The 25,409-nt window shown below is 40.5% G+C and overlaps 1 protein-coding gene across 3 annotated transcripts in view; it reads right to left on the bottom strand.

The window, feature by feature from the left end:
• The window catches only part of tmem63c (transmembrane protein 63C), a 42,361-nt gene that overhangs the window by 5,235 nt on the left and 11,717 nt on the right, over nt 1-25,409 (bottom strand). Inside the window, exons 1-22 of one of the 3 annotated variants that reach the window (XM_004540641.3) lie at nt 24,797-24,878; nt 22,550-22,775; nt 15,078-15,157; nt 14,205-14,292; nt 11,282-11,319; nt 10,453-10,595; nt 9,605-9,656; nt 9,393-9,501; nt 8,605-8,678; nt 8,394-8,474; nt 8,195-8,315; nt 7,868-8,001; nt 7,594-7,716; nt 5,299-5,452; nt 5,098-5,204; nt 4,368-4,454; nt 4,192-4,257; nt 3,222-3,384; nt 3,025-3,130; nt 1,640-1,807; nt 1,431-1,543; nt 1,260-1,331 (exon numbers count right to left, since the gene is read on the bottom strand). In XM_004540641.3, the coding sequence (XP_004540698.2) occupies nt 1,260-1,331; nt 1,431-1,543; nt 1,640-1,807; nt 3,025-3,130; nt 3,222-3,384; nt 4,192-4,257; nt 4,368-4,454; nt 5,098-5,204; nt 5,299-5,452; nt 7,594-7,716; nt 7,868-8,001; nt 8,195-8,315; nt 8,394-8,474; nt 8,605-8,678; nt 9,393-9,501; nt 9,605-9,656; nt 10,453-10,595; nt 11,282-11,319; nt 14,205-14,292; nt 15,078-15,157; nt 22,550-22,759 (2,289 nt within the window). In that variant the 5' untranslated portion in view covers nt 22,760-22,775; nt 24,797-24,878. Of the gene's footprint in view, nt 1-1,259; nt 1,332-1,430; nt 1,544-1,639; nt 1,808-3,024; nt 3,131-3,221; nt 3,385-4,191; nt 4,258-4,367; nt 4,455-5,097; nt 5,205-5,298; nt 5,453-7,593; nt 7,717-7,867; nt 8,002-8,194; nt 8,316-8,393; nt 8,475-8,604; nt 8,679-9,392; nt 9,502-9,604; nt 9,657-10,452; nt 10,596-11,281; nt 11,320-14,204; nt 14,293-15,077; nt 15,158-16,110; nt 16,289-22,549; nt 22,776-24,796; nt 24,879-25,409 lie in introns of those variants that run through there. The other 2 variants (XM_004540640.3, XM_076877902.1) reach the window with 2 other exon arrangements.

Raw genomic sequence — 25,409 nt, 5'->3', positions numbered from 1 at the left:
GGAGATGGTTCATCAAAAAGCTCTTTCAACTTCTTTCTCCTGTGAATTAACAGTTCAAACATCCTGAGCTTGTTACTATTCCCATGTCATGGATATTATATTGGTTGAGTTTTTGTTATGTCCCAATTAAGAGAAAAAGAGAAAAACTATGTTGTTATAAAGTCAAGATGGAACTTTTTAGTGATATATTTGATTTTATATGGAATAACCCCAGTGCTTGTCTTCTGAGGTTGATTCTTTCACAACCTTAAGAGCATAAGAGCATATACTTCCTGCCATAAAAGACATCTACAGGAAGCGGTGTCTGAAAAGGGCTGGGAAAATCATCAAAGACCCCAGTCACCCATCACATGGACTCTTCACCCTCCTGCCCTCTGGGAGGCGCCACAGGAGCCTCCGGACTAAGACCACCAGGTACCGGAACAGCTTCTTCCCCACAGCTGTCAGACTCCTGAACTCTGCCTCCTGACATCTGACCCACGTTAAACTCATGGACTGAACATACACACACCCACAATGGACAACTGTACCCTCAAACACACAATAATAACATGGACTGAACCACCACTCACAACCACTAGCACTTTATATAGCCTCTGTAGAAACTATCTACACCCTCACTTATCTTAACTGCACTACTGTATAGCTCTGTGTAAATAATCATTCTGTACATTCAATAATCTTTAATCCTACAACTGTTTACAACTTGCATAGTTCCCATTTCTGTATAGCTGTATATCTCAGATTCTGTAAAGTTATTTATTTCATATTCTGTATAGTTTTTCATATTTATATCCTGTTCATAGCCTGTACATAGCTTGTACTCACTACAGCCTGTACATACTTATAGTTATAGAATATTCACAACATACTTCATACCGTGTACATTATAACATACCATAATAGACCCATTTCTGTAATATACTCACATATCTATATTATTGCTAATATATATTGTAATATATCTATATCACTAAAGCACTTCTGGATGGATGCAAACTGCATTTCGTTGCCCTGTACCTGTGCATGTGCAATGACAATAAAGTTGAATTCTATTCTATTCTATTCTATTCTATATGGCTCTCAGATCTCATGGAAAACTAAACAATTAAATCTCATTCAGTGGAAATCTCATCCAGCACACAATCCACTGATATATTAACTTAAATAACGTAAGCCTTCTCTGTCACATTTAGGTCTCTCTCCAATAATATGCTTTGGTTGTGTATTGGCCAACAGAGAAAGAAATGGTACTGTACACTGGAGGCGGTGGTGGATGTTACGGTACTCCTGTCTGCATCAGTGAGCGTCCCGTCTGGCTGATCAGACATCTGAAACAAAAGAGACAATGCATGGGAAAAATATTAGTTCAAATTCAGTATAAGTCATCTTCAGCTGATTTTGTCTCTGTGACACTTGGTGGCGCTGACCTGGTAGCTTGTTGACTTGTCTGGTTGCTTCCTAAGGCACAAGCGGAGGAGGTAACAGACAATGCAGAAGATGTGGGACACTAAAGTGAAGAGGGTGATCGGATGCATTGGACCTGTGACAGTGAAGGGGAAAAACATGAAAAATTACAATATTACAGCATCCTGACAATCCACCGATCTTTATGAATTTTTATGGCAGGGATATTTACCTAATCGGAGCACGGAGAAGAAGAGCAACCAGAACATGCAGAGAATGGGAGCTACAATGACCTGGCTAATGGCTGCTCTGTGGATTCGCTGGTTGAGTTTGGTGGGAACATAAGCATAGTAGATGTTGTATCGATCGACCATGTGCTTCAGGATCGCGTAGAGCAGACCTGGAAGAAAAAAGTTAAACAAAAATGCACTGATGATGATGTCTGCAACATGAAAGAGAGACAAAGTTATCTGATCGATGTCAACATCACACACAGGGTTTGATCAATCTAATGAGGATTGTGATGTACAAAAAGCAGAGTGTTTGTTTCCTGAGTCCAAAATGGGACTTGATGGGATTAAATAGCTGAAGGCTCGGGCTCCCATTCTACTTTTGGAAACTCTAAGAAAAACAAATAAACCTGCAGTAAGTGATTTGTTGTATTTTATGATACTAAAAGGTCTGACAGATGTAATGGGATGTGAGCACTCAAGACTTTGTATGTCAGGACTAGGATTTTAAATTAAATTATGGATTTAAGAGAGGGAATTAAAAGATACTAATACGGGATAAATATGACCTCAAACTCATTTACATCATAAAACTTTGAACTCAGACCAGACCAGTGACAGATATTTAACTAAACATCTAATCCCTGGGATATCCTTTAATAGAAGAAAAGAAATGCAACTTCAACAGTGTCTTGTTTTTTTCTATGTGTTAAATGTACAAATTTACAGGAAAAGAAAATTTTTGTTAATTCACAGAAAATTATTCTTATTTATTTTATAGTTTTAAAGTTAGAAGATAGAAATTTATGCATTCATTCAAATTTTTCCAAAGCCTTTTGGTGAGTCAGATTTTTGTTTTTGCCAAACAGGTTCTTGCCCCCGGGCCTTATTTTTTACACCCTGTTCTAGTCCCTGTTTTTGATCAATTGGAAGCTAATTTTAAATTTTTTGCCTTTAAATTAAAAAAAAAAAAAATCTGTTGTCTTGGTCTTCTTTATCAAATGAAAACTGAAATCTAGAAGAAAGAAAAAAAGCAGGTGAAATGCAAGCAGACACAGAGTTTGGTGTATTAAAGGCGGCCTGTTTTTGACTGACGATTAGATTGCAGAAGTAAATAGAAGCTCGGTGAGCGCCGGGCAGAGACAGGAGCAGAGTGGGCGTCTGGCTCACAGCTCGCTGTGTCTGAGTGTCTGGGACTACAGCAGCAAATTCACACAGTCTGCATCGGACTGGCAGGCAGCAGAGGAGAGTGAGGTTACAGTACGAGGAGACACAGCCTTACACAAACACGACTGAGACGGGACGTGTTGGGATGCAGATGGCTGAGCAGAGAGGGTGAGAAGAAGAGGTAGATGGCTTTACAAGAGTGTAGTTGTGTGCTGCTCACCAAAGGGTGTAATGATGGGACACGTGATGCTGTAGGTCATACTGACAGCAAAGATACACATGGTCCAGGCGTACTCAAGGCCAAACTGGAACTCATAAGCTTGACTCTGCAGAGACAAAATAAACACAGCTGGCTTCTTAAAGTTTAAACCAAACAGCGTGTTAAGATGCCAAGATAAGCACCAAGGCTCTGCTTACCCGTTTGACATGAATCCGCTCAGCTTGGGATTTTGCAAAGCAGAGGCGCAGTGCGTACACCGTCAGTGCAGGGATACGTAGCAATTCCATAGCCGTGCCAATCAAACTGGATGTAATTACGTAGTTTACAAAAAATGCACCGTTGTCAGGAAGAAACACACACCTGCATTAAGACACAGACAAGAAGTGGGCTGCTGGAGATTCTTTCTGAGACTCAGTTTTAACCAAATAATTTCCAAATAACAAATAAAATAATAATAAAAAAATATACATCAGATTTCACTTTGGCTCAAAGTCATCTTCTTGTGCATCTGTGCGGTGCTTTCCTGTTTTTAGCTCGCTCTCAAGTGAAGGGACTCTGATGAAGCTGAAAGCCCCATTATCAACACTAATGTCCTACAGTTGGACAAAGGACCGCAAACTATTACTGCAGCAAAAATCAACTTTTTTACCTGCAACCCCAGTAAAAACCAGAATGCAATGATTTAAAAATCTCCTAAAGCCATAATTTATTCACAATAGAAAAAAACATATTGAAATGTTTAAACTGGGAAAACGTCCCAATTTGAAAAAAATATTAGCTCATTTTGAATTTGATGAAAGCAACACATCTCAAAACTACTAAAAAGAAACAGCTAGAAAAATGCTTTGCAACTAATTAAGTCAATGGCAACAAGTCAGTAAAAGAAGAAGGTGTAAGAAATTTTTTTGACATACGTTGCCGCCATCAAATTCAAATGAATTCATATTTTCTGAGGTTAAACATTTTTTTATGTTCTATTGTGAGTAAAATATGAGTTTGTGAAAATTGTAAATCATTTCATTCTGTTATTATTTATTTATTTACTTCCACAGAGTGATCTAAAAAATAGCACCTGAGCAGATAGCAGTGTGTAGCTGCACAAGAAGATAATCGTGGAGTGGAAATAATGTGTTTGATTGCACTTCTCATTACATTTTTTGATCTTACTGAAATTTTAAATCCTTCTCTTCCAGGAAGTTGACATCAAAGAGCCAGGTGAACAAGAGGTCAAGGCTAGAGCAGAAATAAAATAGAAAAAGTGCATAAACATTACAAAAAAGCCACAAAAACCCAGGAATAATTCAAAAGAAGTAGATCAAAAAGGGAAATCACTGTAGATGTACCTGGACAGACCAAGTGAAGGCAGGATGATGACCATGAAGACCAGCAAGAAAAAACACTTGTGCATCGTCACTTGATTCTCACCAGATCTGAGACATGAAATGATCCAATAAGATGAGAACATGCGATACATATTTTGCAACATATATCTAAAAAAACCACACACACACACACACACACACAAAAAAAAAAAAAAAACCACAAAAAGAAAAAAACAACATAATAAATTCATGAATTAAAAGCCCAAAATGGAAAAAACAGTTGACTCTTTGTACCCATTAGCACAAACTACATTTTTCACTACAGTAAACAGTTGATTTGCATTCGGTCCTTCACACATCACGCCTGCACAACACGTTTGTGGGGGTGGTTATGTAAAGAAAGGGTGCTTATAGGTTGTTCTTATGCACACTTGTTCTTCCTCCTGCTAGTCACCGCACATAGAGGAAACGGTGCACGGTGACTACTGTTCATATCATTATCCTCGCACGGAGATCTCTATGACAACCTGCCCAGAATAACAGTGCAGGGAGAGTGGCAGAGAGAAGGAGGGAGAGAGAGGGGAGAGAGTAAAAAGAGCAAGAGGGTGAAAAAGAAATAAATTAGATGGAAAAAAAAAGAGGAACGCTGATAGTTGAGAGGAAGAAAAACCGCTGCAAGTAAACGAAGCAAAATATCCACATTTCTATTTCAGATGGCTGAGGAGAGCAGTAGTTGATGACTACCCAGTACCTGGTCCAGTGGGACTCAAAGAAGGCGGAGTAGTAGACAACAAAGGGCAGGAGCACTGAAAACGCCCACAGCAGAAGGGTCGGGAAGAACTCTGTAACGACTGGGCTCTGCATTGGACAGCAAAATGGCGATTGATGAAAGTGAGGAGGTTCACAATGGAGCACAGACGTCAGTAAGTTTAAACTGCTCTGAAACTCTAACCCTCAGACTCTCCACGGGCCTTGTGACGTTGAACTTGTCCATGGTGTTGACGATGATGGCAGGAGTGGTGAAGAAGAAGAGCAGCAAGAAGAGGAGGATGTTGAGGAGGACGCAGCGGAGCCACCACCGAGATCCACACACTGACAGGTTTTCCCTATCGATGGGAAAAATGACGAGCCTCAGTTACCAATCATCCAGCAAGATGAACACAGTTAACATATTACCCTTCTCTGATGTACATGTACTTTATGTTTTGACATATGCCTGAAATAGCCGGATGAGTGGTCTCTTCTAAGAGCGGTCCAGCGTACTGGGTAGAAGAGCAAGTTTAAACCAGCTCACTTCAGCTCCCAGTCCCTGCTCGACCTCTCAGCCTGCGACTGCCACAGTTCATGCGTAGACACAAACACACTGCAGTCAGTCAGATGTGAAGCTCAAACTGTGAGCCTCCTTTGATTAATCCCCATACATATGCAGCACTCACTTGTTACATAATCTCTGCATTTGCTTTCTGAGATAAGAAACATGCACCGCAGCTAATCCAATCGTGGATGCTGATTATGCTTTAGACGGTGTTTGAGATCTGCTACTTACAGCAAACAACATACCGATAATCTTAAATGTCTTTGAAGTTGAAACTTATGAAAAAGAAGCAGGAATAGCAATGCTAATGCAGGCACCGATCGCTGAAACATCCACATTTTGTGTTATTTACATAGTGCCTTTCAAGAGATGGTGGATAACTAAAAAGCAAACACAACAGGAGAATTTAAACACTGACAGTCAGATAAAACCAGGAGGATTTAAAAATAGAAGAACTAAAACAAATGAACAAAAGCAAATTTAAACTAATGATTCTTTCAGAGTCCAGTTGATTCCAGTGGGGTCCACAGCCAAAGAAGCATCGAGTCCTTTTGCCTTGAGCCTTGTGTGGAAACAGCTATCAAGGCCTGATCCAAGGCCCTCACATTCCCACTGGTATTATGTGTCTGCAACAGGTCTTTAATATGAGTGAGTGCCTGTCCATGCAAGGCTCAAAACATCATCACAAGAACCAAATTTTGAGTCTGATCAGAAGCCAGTGTAAAGAAATCAGCATCAGCTGTCCAGTGGCCCACACACATAAGCTCAACATGTAACACACAATGAGAGAGCGAGCGAGAAACCTTATTTACTGGAAGAAAAAAAAGGTCTGGTGAGTCTGCTGGAGTACACGTTACGTTGCTGTCTGATTGCAGTTATAACACCAACAAGGAAAATGTTGTACAGACTTAATTTTAGCCATGTTTCATAGCTGGTAGTAAAGGGAGTGACTCAAAGCTTCACTAAGTACTACACAGGGTACAGATTCAGAACCAAAGTTTAACATAATACCATAAAGAGCCAAGCCTTTCATCACCTGTGGGATGGATATAACCTCTGTTTGTCACTATTCAGCTGTAGAAAAGTATTCAGCAGAACAGAAACTTTTGGAACATTCAGAAACTTAAACAAACACATCATACATATGACACTGACGGTAGACTTTAAAAGTGACTTTATATTTGGTTGATAGACACAAAGTACAATTAGCATGGGGCCCGCAACAGAAACTTGGGGAACACCACAAGACAGAAATACAGCTATACAGAGTTATTACAACCACTAAGCAACAAAGGTCTGCCTGAGAGTTATGAGAAGAACCACATCAAAGCTGTTCCACCAACTGCCCGAGCTTCTAAAACCAAAATTACGGTGATCAAAAGTATCAAAAGCAACACTGGGATCAAATAGTCTCAATAAGCAACATTTGCATGATGCATACCTCAGCTCTAAATTGGACCCTTTAGGTCCAACTTCACAAGCTAAAGCTGCGCAAACAAGCATGACTAAAACCCACAGAATGTTGATCTGAAGTCTAGTCTTGATCCACAGGTTACCAGAGATACCAAATATGTCAGGCATAATTACAGGGAAATGTGTCTAAATGATGCACAAGTCATGTAAAATTGGACATTGTGCTCAAAATGTGTTTCTGTGTGATTTCCTTTGGCTGCTCCAGCTTCCTACCACAGTCAGTAGACAAGCAGGTTAGATTAATACATTTCTCGTGGTGTAGATGTGAATGGGTGTCTGCCCAGGGTGTACCCAGCGTGTGTGCTGGAATAGGTCACCATGGCGATATGAAGAGATCAGAATGACTCACACAGCTGTCAATTTGGAAAACTGAGACTTCAAAGACAATCAGGAGAAAATCCAAGAGTAGCTTGAGCTTTTAAAAGACATTAGGGCACAAACAAACGTGACAGTTCTCACCATATAATATCACTTGGAGCAGGTGCGTAGCTGACGTCCCATTTGTGCGACTGCACCACGGTGCTGATGCTGGACTGCTGGGGCCTGCGACGACAGTTCACGCGACCGTAGTCCTTCACAATGCTGGAAACCAAAACAAGATGTTCAAAAGGCATTGCATCACTACTCAGCAACGTTACCATGAATTATGTGGTCACTCTCTGCCGTGACTGCATCTGTATGATGAGAGAACCTATCAAACACAGACCTCAGTGTCACGCTCTTGTTTACTCACACAGCAGTCATCCGCTCATCGCGAAAGGTCACAAAGGCGATGCCCAACCTCTTCATGGTGATGCGGTTCTTCTCAGCATTAAACTCATCTGTCCGCTTCTCTTCTAATTCACTGTAGTATTGCTCTGCATCCACCTGCAGAAAAAAAAAGAGTTAAAGGATATGTTGCTCACTTCATCTTTCACTCTCAGATTTACACTGGCAAAAATATCACATTGCTGCTTGTGTTTACCTATTTTTGCATCGCAGTGCCATCCAGTGGTGATTCTCTTCCCATGCAGTGCAATTAAGTTGCAACTGTACACAGAAGGATATGAACAAATCTTACCTTTTCAAAGCCGCAGACGTCACAGCAGAAGATCTGAGCACACGGATGAGTCTTGATCATGATTTTTCCCTCCTTCTGGGCCTTTGTGGCAAAATACAGCCTGCCTTTCATTGCCTTGCGCCTGAAAAACGACAGTGTCCTCAGACAAGAGCCATATGATCAAAAACTGTGATGCTCCAGTCCGTAAAAGCCGCCGTACCTCTCCAAGTCCAGCCTCATTAGCTTGTGGACGTCAAAGCAGAACCGGATGTCGGTGACAGTGCAGCTTGGGTAGGCCTCACTGGTGAAAACAAGAAAAAATGTTCATTATAAGGAATTTTCTAAGTGTGGATGTGCATGAATAAAATGATAGACAGCTCTCCAATCAAACACAGGAAGATTATTTAATCTAATGAAGAAAACATGTGTACTGGAAATGTTTGGTGATGAGTCCTGGGTCAGAGATCTCCTTGGGTATGGAGGTAATCATCAGTGTCCGAGCCACCTGTAATAAATAACACAATATAAATAAATCCGTTATACTTTCTTTTAACGGCTCTAGGGAAGCCAATGCCAGGTTGTTGCCTATATAGTAGTAAACTTCTCTGATCCACAGAGATCAATCGCAGTTTCATTGTTAAGGTTTACATGTTAAGGAAGGAAAAGTTTCATTAACTTTCAGATGGACTGCCATAGGACTTTGACTTAAAACTTCTCAGGATGATCCATAAATCGATTTCTTTTAATACAAGAGTACTTATTCCTTTTTCCATTTCTTTAGTTTCTGATGAAATGTTAATAGTAATGACAAACCCATCAGTCCTAACTGCACTAATCAGAGAACGCAGGCATGCTAACATGCCAAACTAAGTGGGTGAATAGTTGGTGGTTTGCAGAATCCTTTTATAGATCTTTATAGTCTTATTCTCTGAAGACAAATGAATAATAAAAAACAATGATATCATTATTGATCACCAATGGAACGCCCTATTCTCTGCATTTAACAGAGGAATGCAGCACCTAGGGAGAAGCCAGAAATCCAGAGCACGTCGGTCTTTACATTTAATTTTGTTTTAAAATATTTTTGCTGTGTTATTTTTTCTTGTATTTGATTTTTGAAACAATAAAAAAGACCTTTTGGTTAGAATCTCAATAATTTGACTTTATCTTTTGCTGGATGGACCTTGATGGTATAAAGTGTGACTGGATGATGACAGACCTTCTCATCTTCTCTGTATTCCAGCTGCAGCGAATGGTGAGCCATACACAGCAACGTGATAATGAAGTAAACCAGAGCCAAGACGCTGTGCAGCCACAGAAAGCTGTCCCTTCAAGGAACATAAACAGAGCAATTACAGATTTGCCCAGGTTTGCTCGCGGCTCTGGGATGCTTCATGAGATCTGATGTCATGCCTGCATTGCTGGACTTACTTTGCACTAACATTCGCCAGGGTTGTTCTTCCAAAGTTTTCAGGACTGTCTCCTGTAGAGATAATAAAACGTGACACAAAGCGAGATGTTTTAATTTCTGTAATGACTTAAAAGGAAGCCCCTCCCCTCTTTTGTCTGGGAGAGGCCAAGAAATGAAGCAATACTAAAATGTTTTCCATCCAGTCAAATGAAATATCAGCCATCTCAATGAAGTTCAAGTTCAAACATGCCTAACTGCGCTGTTTTAACTTGGGAACCCTTTGTTTGCCGTCACCATGGCAGCCTGCCTATGGGTGTTGGCCATTTTATTTAATGATGGTGACAACCACCAGTAATAAAAACATTACTGTGGACAGCCCCACTCCTCATAGACTTCATCCTGTAGTGGAAAGGCTTCCTCAACACTTCCTACAAAATAAGCACACAACTGCCAAAAAGGCATTTCTGTTGCTATTTAGCAGCCTGTTTAGTGTGTCGCCCCACCCCTGGCACCTACATGTGTATGTTAAGAGGAAATTAAGCACTTTCTATTTCTATAATCAGACTTGGGCAAGTGCTTGATGACTTGCCACTGGTGTGCCAGTGACTCCCTTTAGATGAAGTGCAGCCTTTGTGCATATAATCAGTGTTTATTTTGGTTTCACTGACCTTTTGACTTGTTCCAAGTTTTGAAAGAGATCAGGTTGTTTTAAACTCAGCTGTACCATGAATTGTTAAAAGATAAAGTTTATGTGCATTTAACCGAACTTCTCTTTTTATGAAGAGTCCGGTGTGTTGTTATCGGAGGTTAAGGATATCCCTTGACTTTTCAGTGAGCTAGCTAGACCATCACTTCAAGACCAAAATACCCAGGAGGTTCCCGGAAATGTTGACCGGCAGGATTACAGCCAAAGACAGCAGGGTAACCACTGTCATGAGCAGGATGATGTGGCGCTGGAAGGACAAATATGTCACGGCATCAATGCCACATTTACTTCGGATCTCCTCATCCCTGCAACAGAACAAAGAAGATGCATTCTCAGAATCTCAGAGGTTTTCCACGCAGCGTGATAAACATGCACATTTTTCTTCATGTGGCAGTGGCTCCATACAGGCCGAACCTGGATAAAAATGACCCTCACAGCTTCTACCTCATCCTGAGTAAAAAACTGTGGCACCACTACTTTGGTGTCAGAATCTGTGGTTACCAGATCAGGGAGGTTCAGGAAACCCAGTGTCATAAAATAGAAAAAAAGGCATGAAAGAAAAGAAGTGCACGTTGGTCTCATGGTAGCCCACACATCGAGAACTCACAGGGTGGGTTTGCACTTCGCCTGGGATCCCAGGGTGAGCCACTGGCAAAGGAGAGCTAAAAACAGAAGCACCCAAACTCCACCATAATACTATGGAAACCATGGATACCACCGAAATTGCTTTTTTATAGCTCTAAATCTGTTGTGTGGAGTCGAGACCCGAGCAAGTGCAAATATTCAACAGGAAACCGTGGCACCAGCGGTCGCATGAGCCTAGACTCTTTTGTTTTTTTTAAACATTTTCTTTGCTAAGTGAGATATAAGACCAGACTTTCACGTTCAATGGTGACATCAGCTTTGAAGACAACAGGCTGGCGAAGGGTTGGAAGCCAAGATGAGAGGAGGATGAAACAATTATAGGAGCAGCTGCTTTAGGTTTACTTACTTCATATGGTAAAGCGATGACAGCCATGAGCAGAAGCCCTGAAAAAAAGAATCATAAAACAGCCAGTGAACTGGTTATTGAAGACATATTACACGTTTCGGCAGTTATATATCTGGTGACTTGTACTCAACCTCCATTTGAATAGTAACACGGTCTGCAAAGTGACACAGAGATGGAGATTTAATAGGTCTGGAGCTGTAATCAGTTTACTGCAGTCTCAGCTGAGTGCAGGCACAGCACGATGACTCCAGTCTGACTCTTTGACTTACACTGCTATAAACATGCAGGGAATGACCTCAGCCTATCACTCAGGTGCCATGGAGTCAGAGACAGACCCGCTGAGTAATGATCCAAACTTTCCTCTTACAACTGTTGACTTGGTGCCATCTTGGTGGTGACGACTTGAGGACTTATTATGGAAGCTCAGGATGGAGCTTTTTTAGACATCAGTATATCACTGGGAAATTAACTGTGACACCTTGGTATAATTAGTGTAAATACACAAGAACATAATCAGGAAGACTGGCAGACTGTCTAACATCAATGTTATTGGTAATGATAGTGTTTCTTTAAAATGAGGCCCTCTCCTTCATAATTTGCAGTGTAACGATGACTGGAATCTGCCCTTTTCCTCCTCAAACACGGTGCCTCTTTGCCCTAATTACACTATTATAGTGCATAAAAATATGCTGTGGTATTTTTAACCACTAGTGGCACTGTAGAGCCATTCGGTGAGCAGACTGATGTTTTTGTTTGGATGTGTTTTGCCGCCAAATGCATGAGAATACACATGCACGCCACAAACATAAAGCTGAACATGGGTCACTGATCAAGAGAGAGACACGTGGAAAGGGTCAGCTGCAGCTTTTCAGTGCAGTTGTGAACTGGAACTAAGTGCATTTAGTCAAGCAGCTTTCTGTGCTTAAGTACAAATTTTAGCCTCTTTTGATTCTTCTCTGCTATATGTCACTTCAATGACTTTTTTCCTGCTACAGTTATCTGACTCTTTTAGTTACTAGATACTTTTTAAATCATGATTTTTGCACGCAAACACATAAAAAGCTTAAAATGTTAATGTTTTGTTATGAATTCAGCTGCTCAACAATTTATACAAGCACATATGAACTCATTCATCTGTTAGCCAGTAAGTCAAGTGAATCAATTACCAAAACATTTGCAATAATTGTTTAGCGTGCCTAATGACATCTCGCAAAAATAAAATAATTGGCAGATTAATCCACAGTGAAAACATTCATTCGGTGCAGCTGGATACGAAACATTCGAAATGAGCACCAGTTGATTTGCTGCTAATAATAAACGCCTACTTATACATTAATGCATGAGTGACAATATTCAGATGATATAGTATCTAATTCTACGACAGTCACACAGCACATTCATTCATGTTAAGCATCCAGATCTTTGTTGATAATACTTAAATGCTTTTTGCATTAGTGGGGTTTCTGATGCAGAGTACTCCGATACTATTGTATTGATTGTATTGATTATCCCATTATGAGCCCCCTTCCTGGTTTCCAGTGCTTTGCAGAAAAAAAATTCACAGTGAAAAATTAAGTACACCATCTGATTTAGTAGCTTTAGTTCAACAACATGACTTCATCAGTATTTCACATCATCCTGTATGGACTTTTGCCCTCTTTTTTTCTTACAATGTTGCTTCAGTTGATTGACGTTTGTGGGCATTCTTTTATTTGCAGCTCTCTGAAGATCCCACCACAGGATTTCAGTTGGGTTGAGGTCTCGAGTTCGAGTGGATGACTTTCACTCTTTTCTTTTTCACTCATTCTTTTGCAGATTTGCTGCTGTGCTTGGGATCATTGTCTTGTCACGTGTTTTGTCACAATTTGGGCCAAGCTATAGCTGTCAAACAGACGTCCTGACATTTGACTCTAGTACTCTGGTATACAGAGAAGTTCATGGTTGAGTCAATAACAGCGAGGTGCCCAGGTCCTGAGGTTGCAAAACAAACCCAAATCATCACCCCTCCACCACCATGTTTGACAGCTGGTAAGAGGCATTTGTATTTTTCTCTAAATGTGGCACCGTGCATTATTTCCAAACATCTCCATTTTGGCCTCATTTGTTCAAAGGACATTGTTCCAAAAGTCTTGCGGTTTCATCGGATGCAATTTTGCAAACCTAACCCAGGCTGTTTACGTTCTTTTTACAGAAGAGGGGCTTTCTCCTGGCAAACCGTCTGAACGAGACAGACTTGCTCAGCTTTGTGTCTAATTGTACTGTCATGTACTCTGCTGTACTCTGACCTTGGGTTTAATTTGTTGGGATGTCCACTCCTGAGAAGTTAGCTCACATCTTCCTTTTTCCCCACCACATGACTGCATGTATTTTGACCTAGATTGTCCAGAGAAAAAATTCCATGGCAAAGCTTCTTCGTGGTCAGAACAGAAGATTAAGGGGAGCTTCTTTCAACAAAGATGAGGCACTGCTCTTTTCTGGGCCGGTAATCCAGTTTACTAGCTCAGAGTCAGCAAAAACTGCTTATTTAGAAGCATGAAATAACCAAAGAACTGACCAACGTTTGGCAAGTGTGTTTTACACATTCACCAGCTTTAATTTATCACATGTGACTGCTGACTGCTAACTCTCCAAACCCCTAATAAGCACATAAAATATTTTACTGCTAGTTTTTCCACTATGTTCAACAGCTCATCTCTTATTTGGTACATGAGTATGCGGTGTGTTCGTCATAACTTCTGCCAGAAACTGAAAACAACTGTCTGCTGTGGCTTTAAACTAGTCTGATGATGTGAAATAAAAACACACCTGAAATGCAGAAGCAGAAGAAGAAGAAGCAGGAGCAGAAGAACAACAAGAATGTTGCAACACGGGAAATAAATTATGAGGTATCCTTTGAAAAATGTAAGATAAGATTTGAGCATACCATGTCCTTGGTCTCAGAGTCAGAGGGACTGGATTCTGAAGGCGACTTCTCTTTCTCACTTGGTTCTCCATAAAACAGGGATGTGAGACTGCATAAGGAAGAATACACACAAAGAAACAGAATCCTGGTGATCATAGCCGGACATGGCTTTATTAATACACCAAGATGTACCGTAATTGCTGCAGTCCCTGTACCCATCTGGGATCAATCTGTGCATACACAGAAGACATTAAAATAATATAACATGTGGTCCAGTTCACATGGTGAAACAAGTGCAGCAGTTGAATTTGTGGATTGTCTCTGTGGGCTATAACACTGACAGTTCAACAGGATGTCAAATTAAGCAGGGTAATTGAATTACAATGAGAGACGACCGCTTGGCAAAGAGAACAGATGCTGCTTGCCCTCAAGTGCTACGAGGGCATCGTCGGTCAGGCAGGACTAATCGAGCCCACATTCCCCTGAAGAGGAGATTCGGAGCGAGCACAAAGAAAACTGCTGCAGAGTGTTGCATGAACCTGGATGGAAAACATTAACAGTGTTAAGTGAGCTGGTTATTCTAAATTGACCATAGGTGTGGATATAAGATAGATAACATGCTTAAATGTCCAAATCAGTGTTTCCATTCAATAGAGAATTAAGCGAAGAATAAATTCTGACCATCCCATGAAATTTTACTTTCACTGTTAATATAAAACAAATACAGTAAAGTATTATCAGTGTTTCAAGTATAGCAAGGCAGTTTGCCACCACTTACATGCAGCAGAGGGAGCTAGAGCATCAATTCTCTCTCTCCACTGAGGCTTCTTACTACATGTTAAAAGTTGCCATAGCTGTCAGAGTTTAACTGATATTGTTGAGTGAGAGATTTACCTGTCATTCTCCATCAGCAGAGCCAGGCGGCCGTAGTCCCAAGCAGCTTTCCTCAGACATGAGAAGATCAGCAGTAAAAACTACAAACACAGAAAAACAATTTTACACAGTCTCTGTCCTCATTATACTCTAGATAAAATATCTCCTTGATTCTGTCTAAAATCACTCGAAAAAGCAGTCTACAACAACAGATTCAAAATGCCACAGCATTAATGAAGCATTTTTTGTCTGTATGCTATGTGGTCCAGAAATAGATCAGCGAGCACACGCGGACATATGCTGTTCAGTGAGGAAAAAAATGAGCGCGGTCAAGCTGAATACCTCCCATTTTCCACAAATGGAGAGCAAACTGAGCACAACAATGAGGTCCAAAATAAAACCCTATTCAATCCTGTACAATAGTGGATTTGTGCTGAGCTTCCCTGATGAAATATCATTGAGCATAACTGGACCATGATGGATGAAGGTTGACAAACGCAGTAAAAGTGGTGATTAGAGCAGGGCGATATGGCCAAAAATATTTATCACGATATATATTTGAAAATTTGCGATAACGATATAACTGACGATATAATTGATGCGAGACAAAATACAACTCCACAACATTACTAGCGCAAAAAGACAACCTATCATTTATTTTCACTTAAAAATTAAACAAGAAGCTGGTTTTTATGTACATTAAAGCTTTATAAAATGTAACAGTGCAAATGCAAATTCCTTGCTGAAAGTTTAACCAAAAGGCATTTCCAGTAGAAATGGGCTGACATATCCTGAGCATAACCATGTATAATATCCACTGAAGTTAAAAAGAGGTGCTTTGCAACATTAAACTGCAGTGTGCAGTACGTATTTTTCGGACCATAAGGTGCACGGGATTATAAGGCACATTAAGCGAAACAAAGCAGTCAGATAAATCAAACTTTATTAAACTCATTCTTCTTGCTTCCTCCACTTCTGTACCATTAATTCATTAATGTTGAATTCTCTGGCAGCTGCTCTATTCCCATGTTGTTGCAGTATATTAATGACTAACCTCGTATTGTGGATGCATTATCTCAGTTGTTCTCCTGACTGAAGTTTGGTCCTTTTACAGCATCCTGCCATGCGATTGCATTTGTCTCTAACCATGAAGAACCTTCACGTTAACTTTTATAAGTGGAAAAGTGTTAGTGTTCGTCCTCCAGCTTCACTGTTTATGTTATGCTAACATAGCTGTGTTGCTAGCGATCACGTAGCACATAATTATATACCAGCTAGCCCAACTTCAGTAACCCTACAAACGTCACTGCTGTTTAGTTTCCTGTCTTCATTTATGTTGGAAGTGATAGCAGAGCTGTACGTTTGAATTTTTTCAGAAATCTCTCAGTCAGAACATGCAATATCATGTTTAGGTAACTAGCAAAACTAGCGAGCTAACTTCCGCTAGCTTCCTGCTAGCTTCTAACTCCGTTAAATGTAATACATTTTGTTTTCATGGATGCCTGGAAGTTAAACTTCATAGTTACACCTGGTAAAGCAGCAATGCTGATCGTTTTATTAAAGATGAAAGAATTTAGACAGTTTTTAACTCTAAGTGATGCTGCAGTGTTGTTTGACCTGAAGTATACGGAGTTTAGGACCCAGATTACTCCCAGATTTAAGAGCATCTTAGTCCGACAAATACGACAATAACGACGGCCGCTTGCATGTTCTGCAAAAAAATGTGCTTTGTCGTGTATCTGACGGACAAACACCAAACCAGTTCCACATCACTGAAGTTGCACCATTTTTACAAACCAATTCTGGTTCATCTGTTTCACTCAACAATCGGCCATGTGCGTATGAAAACAAAAACACTGCGCATGCGCGTTTTACTCATATTCTATCGCGATATTTCATTTTCCTATCGTTGCCTAACATTATACCGGTATTACCGTGAACGGTATAATATGGCCCAGCCCTAGTGGTGATGACTGTTTGATTTTAATTGCAGCAATTAAATTATTACCTCATTTGAACTGAAAAGACATTAGGTTTAGTGGATAAGGGGTGACAGCTGTGCTAATAGGAAGAAAGCGCCCATGAATGTCGAATGATTCACTCTAAAGCCATGCAATGACAATCAAGAGGACTTGACTGGGGCTTGTAGATGAATAAACAGCCTGTGTTTACATTAGCAGTCAGGGCACAATAAGAATCTCTCCATTATCTCGTTTTGGCCCAGCTCTTCCCAGTTGTTTCGGTTTATTCTGTCTTTATGCGTGGGCACGCTCTCCTCAAGTCCCACTGATGATTTATTCTGTATGATGATGGAATTGATGCAGAGGCGTGCTCCCGTCACCTGGGGGGAAGCACGCTTTGACTCATGCTCGTCATTAAGAGACAGCGCTCAACCTTCGCTGTTGGCTTGACAACCAGGCATTGATAAAAATGAGCCAATTAAAACATGGAGGTGGCAGATGGAGAAGTCCTATCAGCGCAGAGATCAAGCCTGACGAGGCCTGACAGTGGAACTGAGTTAGCTGACAGCTGAAAATGGAAGCCTATTATTATCTGGAACACGGGAGGAAAAGAAATGCATCTGTGTTTGTAAACAGTGCGCACGCTGTATTATTCTTTGCAAAAAAGGACGTTAAAATGTGCAGATTTAACTTGACGTCTATGACATGTACATAATGTGTTTGTATTTCTCTCTGTTCTTGTACATAATTATGCAAAACCCAGACAATGAGGAGACAAACAGAAAGCATTGAGCTTTTGTTTTGTTTTTTGCAAGGCGCTGGTTTAGTTTGGGTTTATTTTTCCAGCCTTTTCCTGAAGAGAACTACAAATTAAAAATGCTTTAAGCCATTATCACTGACATTCACGCCTACACCACATTTTGACTGTCCTAATAAATAACTTGAATGGTGATTCTGCATGTATATCCCGGGAACAACATCGGAGATCTCTATTCAGAAGAGCGCAGTCCTGGGAACAGCTAAGACACTGCGCAGGACCCTGAAGCTCCCAGGCCTCTGGTAGAGGACCCGAGCTTGAAGGATAAACCGCCCGCAGGGGCGTGCTGGGTGTGTGTGTGTGTGTGTGTGTGTGTGTGTGTGTGTGTGTGTGTGTATGTGTATATGTATATATATATATATGAAGAAATCCATGCATCTAAGAACACAGGAACCCCTCACAGAAAAGGCTCTGTCCTTGGGCGTCAATTACTGCTGTTCTGTAAGATGCTGCTGGTGCCGCAGATATGCGCACAGGATGACCTTTTGGTTCAGGCCCCTCACGCACGCACTGTAGCAATATTAGACACACAGAAAAGGTTTTCCTTTGTTTTTTTTTTAAAGTTCTATTTTTGGCATTTAGCCTTTAGTTGATAGGACAGCGCAGTTTGCCCCAGCCTTTGGTTTATTTCAGACAAGTGGGCTGTAGTGCAAATTCAATTTTTAAAGAGTAACAAAGTCTACAGAAGGAGGTTGGAGTGGTGGTAACAAAACAAGTCACGACTCTTTGACGTTACATGCAATTGTAAGAGTTTTGGTTTGAAATTTGCATAATCAATGGGATGTCATGCAATTAGTAAAAAACATGAAGCTTTCTGTGTGTTTCTAGCTTTTCCAGGACACATGAATCAGTGTTTGATATCCTCCTGATGCTCCTTGTTTGTTGAATGATCATGCGGAACAAGTGGGAGTCAAGCTTTGGATCACAAGTTTGTCACCAGGGAGACTGGTTTATATCCTGTTTAAGAGCTTTTTAAAAAGAAAAAACAAAACTAATGGAGTTGGGTCCCTGATGTGTGACCCAGGATTTTGAGTTTTGGTAGTTTCCTTGTGATTTTTATTATTTGTATTCTGTTATTTTCTTATTGTTAATGGTTCCCTATTTGTGTCTCTAGGCTAGTTATAGATGACTTTTGGTTCACTGGTTCCCTGTCTGTTCCCTTTCTGTTCCCTTAGTTTCTTCTCTGGGTTTTGTCCTGTTGTGTCTCCTTTGTGAAGTCAGTCGTGTCTCTGTGTTTGTTTACCTTTTTGTCTGTGTCAATTTTGTGTTGAGAGACTGTCTCGGTGTTAGTTAGATTTCCTGTTTTATTGTGAAAGTTTCTCCTCTCATGCGTGTTATATGTTGAGTGTTACTTCCCTTGTTTTGTTATTACTTATTTGCTTTTGAAATTCCCACCTGTTTTTTCTGCCCTCATTAGTTATTGTCTCCCTTTGTCCTTTGTCAAGTTTTCCTTGTGGCCGTGTCTTTCCTAGTATCATGTTCTCCTTGAAGATTATCTGTTTTTGGATTTTTTACTCCTGTCCTGCATTTCTTTTGTATCTTTGTAGGAGTTCAACATTGAAGCTGCCTTTTGAGTTAACCTTTTATCTTTGGAGTCCTGCGTTTGGGTCAACCTCCGTACACGGTGGATAGGTTTGAAAAGCTATGGTAGGTTGAGTAAAGGTAGTGGTGTTATCCTGGTCCTGCAGCAATTGAAGGTTTTTATTTTTTCAGTGCTTTTACTTCCATTTGGATTATAGATTGTGCATGCACAGATCACAATAATTATGCAAAAGACTCCATATGCAAAATGTTATACAGGATATAGTAATTCCCACAACTTGCTACTGACCTTGTCAGAGTTGTAAGATTAGGTAGTTTAGTGCAGATGTTACGGATTTTGGCTCTAAATATACAAAAGGGGAAGGTGACACAAATATTATAAACTGGAAGATGTTTATGTGCTTTTACCAAAGCTGAAGGATTTATAATTTGGGAAAGAATAACTTTCAAGAATCTCATTTTTATTTTCATACAAAACTCCACTGTTTCAGTTTCTCGAATATAAAGATATTCTGTTTTTTTCACGCTCAGAGAAAAAGTCTCTGAACAATATTAGCTGTGAGACAAATCACTGTTTACTTTCTGCTGGACAAAAAGGGAATAGTGAGTAGATTAATCAATATAGGAATAGATAATATCAACATAGGACTTGAAATAAGTTTATCTCTCAATTTGCCATGACGCTACAGAGTTACAGTATTGTGCAAAAACCTTGGGATTTCCTAATGTCTTTATACTTTGCATGAAAATTGGAAATAGGTGTATTTACAGAAACTTGCGCAAACATATGTGGAAATAAAGTATATTTTTGTTTCATTCTCTGTCAAAATGATCTCACACTGTTCAGTAATGTTGATGCCCAGGCTGTGGGGAGGCTAATCCATGACTGACAGTTTTCCATTGTGTGTTCTTGTATCCAAGTATGGCCCCTGGCAGTGTGTTTGGGATCAGTGTCATGCTGAAAAAAGAAGGTGTTGCCGTATTGTCTGACAATACTTTTCTATGTTCATAAATCCGTCCCTATCACCACCGGCTAAAATAGACCCTCAATCCATGACCGAGCCTCCTCTACATTTTATAGGTGGCTGTAGACATTAACTCTCTTCTGAACACCACCTTAACCTCCTAGGACCTGGTGTCCACATATGTGGACATCACATTTTGGGTTGTCTAGAAGAAAATACTACATTTTGCTCTACAAGGGCCTGATATCCACTTACGAGGACATATACTGCAACTGTTCTATCGAAATTTAAAGTGAATGTCCTCATGTGTGGATCTAACTTTAATCAGAAACAAAAATTAGGTAAAAGAAAATAGCAAAGACAAATTTAAAATGCATGCCATGAAAGAGTTAGGAGGTCAACTATTCACAGTGATTTGAACTAAATTGGGATTCATCAATCCAGGCCTGTTATCACTGATTTTTTTAGTCTAGTTCTTGTATAATTTGGCATATTTCAGCCTTTTCTCCCTGATTCCCTTCCATAAGAATGGCTTCTTCACAGCCACCCTTTCACTGAGACCATTTAGCAAACAGTAGATGGATCAACTCAAGGGCCAGATGCATCTCAGTGAACGCTATTCATCTGCTACCTGTTCTTTTTTCCTCCACTTGCCCAGTTTTATCAGATTTTATAAGGACACACTGGACACCACGCTGATTCATGTCAGGTTTTCCAGCTAATAACTCTTTGGGAATAACCTTGTTGATGCAAAAATAAGATTTAATGCCTGTCAAACTGTATTATCTTTGGCATTTTTCATAAATTCAGATAAAGAAATGGGAACAAATTCTGTTGTTGCCTAAAGATACCATTTAAAATTGCTTCCTTGCTAAGCTATCTGTAATATCTAGACACAACACTGGCTCATCTATTGAGTTAGGTGCCTTTTCTATGCTTTGAATGACTCATAGGTTACTGTTAAGTGGTTTAGCAAACAAAAAAAAAAACATGAGTTGGAAAATGATTGGGTACAAAATGGGACTAATAATGAGTGAAAAATCAGCCAAAAAAGCCCAGAGACCTTCACAAAGCTCAGGTAACTATTACTCAGGACCAACGTAATAAAAATGACGAAAAGTCTGGCTCCTTGGAAAGAAAATGCAATGACATGAAGGGTGGCTCAAGACTTTTGCATGCTACTGTGACTTTGTTGTATGATTGCAGTGGTTCCCAAACTTTTTTTGCTGGGCCCTCTTTGTTTTACAAGAAAAATGTTCGCGGCCCCCCGGGTGCGCGCGCACGCACAAACACATCCTCCAACCACACACGCCCATATTTTGCTCCATTGCAGTTTATTTCACACCTCAAACATTTAGTAAACAATTAAGCAAATACAAGTAATCTGCAGGTAGTAATAAAATAAACTACTAACTCTTTTACGCTACGTCCGCACCTACACGGGTATTTTTGAAAACGCAGCTGTTTCGTCCACACGTAAACGGTGTTTTGAATCACCGATAACTGAGATTTTTTTAAATCCTTTTTTTGCGTTAACGTGTGGACGAGGAATACAGAGTTCGTCACGCAACGTCAAAGGTATGTGCCTTTTTTCACGTCAGCTGTGCGCCACGTTATTGTTTACATGAGAGGAATTGCAGAATGGCAGATAGAAACAAAATACTGTTAATCTGACTATCTTCAGGTTTTACAGGCTTACATACACACACGCAGTTACTGTCCCTCCATTTAGAAAGGCAGAGGCGTCACGGTGTCATTATTTTACATGTAGTTGTTTTTTCCTGTGTAATAATATTCAACATTGCTATCAATACATTTTTCCAAAAAAAAAAAAAAATGCCTCTCTGTGCAAAATGGGTTCAAAAACATAAACAGCTGTGGGATACTGTTTGTCCGTGATTTGAACCGGGGGATTAAATCGTGGCAGGATGAGCCTGATATTATTTGTATCCCACTGTAACTTTACTGTATAAAGAGCTAACATCTCCAACATGTAGGAGTAGTTAGTAGTTGTTTTGGAAACATATTCAGCATATTCGGGCGCCCTGTGCTAGCAGTGTCCAAGCATTTTTTTTTTTTCCCCTTTTCATACCGCGCCCCCGATGCAATGGCTCTGCGCCCCCCCTAGGGGGCGGGCCCCACACTTTGGGAAGCTCTGTATTATTGTGTAGTAATATTGAGTGTTAGTTAGTTTGGTTGAGTCTTTACCATCCAGATTACGACATTGATGACGAGGACCGTGGGAACCCCACCAAATGGCAGACCCTGGAGGACGCTGCTGTGGGAGTGCGAGCGGTAGCATCTCTCAGCTGTGCTGTTTTCATCCCCAAAACGTTGCAGGAACCCCAGAACATCTAGCTCCACGGGCCTCGCCTCCACAGGGGAAGCTCTCGTCACGAACAGCTCAGACTGAGCCATCAGCAATGGACCATATCTAATGGGAAATACAGATGAGCATCACTTACAATGTGTCAGCCATAGTATTTAAACTAATGTTAATTTAGCATTATCTTAACATGTTAATATTTAGCATTTAGCTAAAAACTCCATTGTAAAAGCACATTTTATTACATGTAAACTTCATCTGCTTAACAAATAAGTTTCCTCATTTTTGAAGATGAAAGGCTTTCAAAGAGTCACAGGTGGTATATAAACTACACTTACACAGCAGTGTTATATACCTAAAGTGTGCTAATATTAGCTAACAAGAACCACCTTCATACTTCAAGTTAGGCGGTAGCACCCAATCCAGCTAAATGAGGAGTTTTACTTCACGGTTTATGAGCCAACCTTTTCATTTTGTGTGATAAATAATGTGGCAATTCATCTCTCAAAGAATACACGGGTCACTCTAAACAGCTTTAGTCTTTGTTGTTATTGCACCCATCTTTTGAATACCCAGCCTCTGCCTGTAAAGAATCAGAATGACACTGTTAGTTAGCAATAATCTGTGAAACTGGAAGTTCATTCACTGCTGTGACTCACTTTCATCAGACAAGTGCCACACACACTCTAAGTGCAGTTATGATTGCATTTGCAAGGATCAGTTTAATGAGCATCACGGTCCATTAGCTACAATTGATCCGTTTGCTCCTTTTCTTTATCAGACAAATGGAAGTAGAGATGCTACATGAAAGTGACAAACTGGATAACAGATTTACCGGATGCTCTTTAGAAAAAATACAAACAAGCCCAACAAGAGTTAACAACAAACCCAACTGCAAGCTCGAACAGATTGTGAAGCGTGCACAGGATATGATCACTCACACTGCCATGACCACAGAATGAAGGCCTGAACCATCTGTCCTCCAGCACACACCATCCTCATTTTCAATCAATACAGTCCCCACTCCCAGCTGCTCGACTTGTGTACACTCCTTACTAAATAAACATTCGGAGGAAATGGAGCCGAAACGCAGTGCTGACAAAGTTCCGCATCAGTGCTGCAGATTCACATAAACGACCAGATTTCATGGTGAAAATAATATTCCACGAGATGTTGTTGCTGTCACAGAACGGCATGCTCTGTAGTAAATACGCTGCGTGAGTCGCAGTTGGAAACGGCAGCCAAGAAATGAAAAGGTACCAGAGTGAGAAAAAAGGAAAGGAGACTAAAAGCCATCAAATTGGCAACGATTACTGAACCTAATCTAGGGATGATTTATCGCTGCACCAATGATGTCACTTCTTGAGAAGCTCCATCACAGCTTTCTGAAGCATTTACCAAACACCTCATGTTGTGCACAGCAAGATTTCTCGTGTAGGAGGCGAGCAGATCAATGGTAGTGCTGCCCGAGTGTTGTACGTCACACTCGGAAAAGGTCTGAGGAGCAGAAAGTTAAAAATATAACCCAGGAAGGGCTTGTGAAACTGTATAGCTTACAGTCAATATTCAGATGCTGTCAGATACAGCAGCATCCTCCCTGTGGAGATGACTTGGAAGGAGATTCCCTGAGGACTGGTCACAAATTGAATCCATAACATACACACTCTGTTTCATAGATCACCTTTTCTACCTTTGCCAGTGATGAATTTGAGCCATTAGTATAAACAAAGGGATTGTTTTAGCGCTAAAAATGGACGAGTAAACAAATACATTTATGGCACAAAGAGCGAACGCTGTGCTCTGACTAAACAAACACAGAAACTCCTACTGCCATTAAGTAGTTTGTCACATAAATTATAAGAAATGAGTGTAGTTTATACCTGCAGCTACTGGATGATGAATTTTTGGAGATTATTTTTGTCCAAGTTGTCTGATTAACAGACTAAATCTAAGTGGTTTATTTCTACAACAGCTCTATCCCTTTTGCAATCTTCCTAACAGAAATGATGACCGCAAGGTAAGTATAAACTGAAAACATGCTACGTTTTACTTTGACTTGCAGAAGCTTATACACACCTCTACTGACCCACTGAGCTCTCCCCCCTTCCTTTACCAGACAAGTCACTTACTTCTGTTGCTGCCGGCTGCTGATGCAAACAGTGAAACTCTTCTTCTGCACCTCAAGGACCGGGCAGGATGCTGAAGGATACAGGCTGACTGTGGAGTGGTTTTGCACAACATTTGGACAAACGTCACAGCATGACTCAGCAGTTTAATGCTGCGACTCCATGGTTATTCTTTTCTGTCCTAACCCTCGTGCTTAAACGCTCAGACATGCTAATGCTGATCCCAAGGTATCCATTTCTCCTCCAGCTTATTTGACTCTGCAAATCCGGAGTCTTTTTAAGCCTCTCCCTCTGCTCCCACATCTCTCCTCCTCCGAATCAAGCTTCCAAGCCAACGCAGCAGATTACAAACTGATGTTTGGCTTGTGAAGCAGTGTTGTGCTTCCCGCTGGCAGAATGAGTGGTATCTTTCCTCTGTGCTCAGTGAGACTATTATCATCACAGATGCTGAAGTCAATACAGGAGCCGTGAGCTTCTGATGAGCTACACCTAAGTTTGAGTCGGGCAAGCAGAAAAAATGGCAAGCTGTAAAGAAGAAAAACCTAGCTCAAGTCATCTAATCTGCTCAGTGCACCAGAAAAACAGCTGATGGATGTTTGTGTTTGTCTGTGCCAAC

This window comes from Maylandia zebra, linkage group LG19, assembly GCF_041146795.1.
Source record: "Maylandia zebra isolate NMK-2024a linkage group LG19, Mzebra_GT3a, whole genome shotgun sequence".
In the NCBI taxonomy this organism is placed as follows: Eukaryota; Metazoa; Chordata; class Actinopteri; order Cichliformes; family Cichlidae; genus Maylandia; species Maylandia zebra.
Note: the sequence above shows the minus strand (reverse complement) of the source record. Positions and strands in the feature narration are given on the sequence as shown.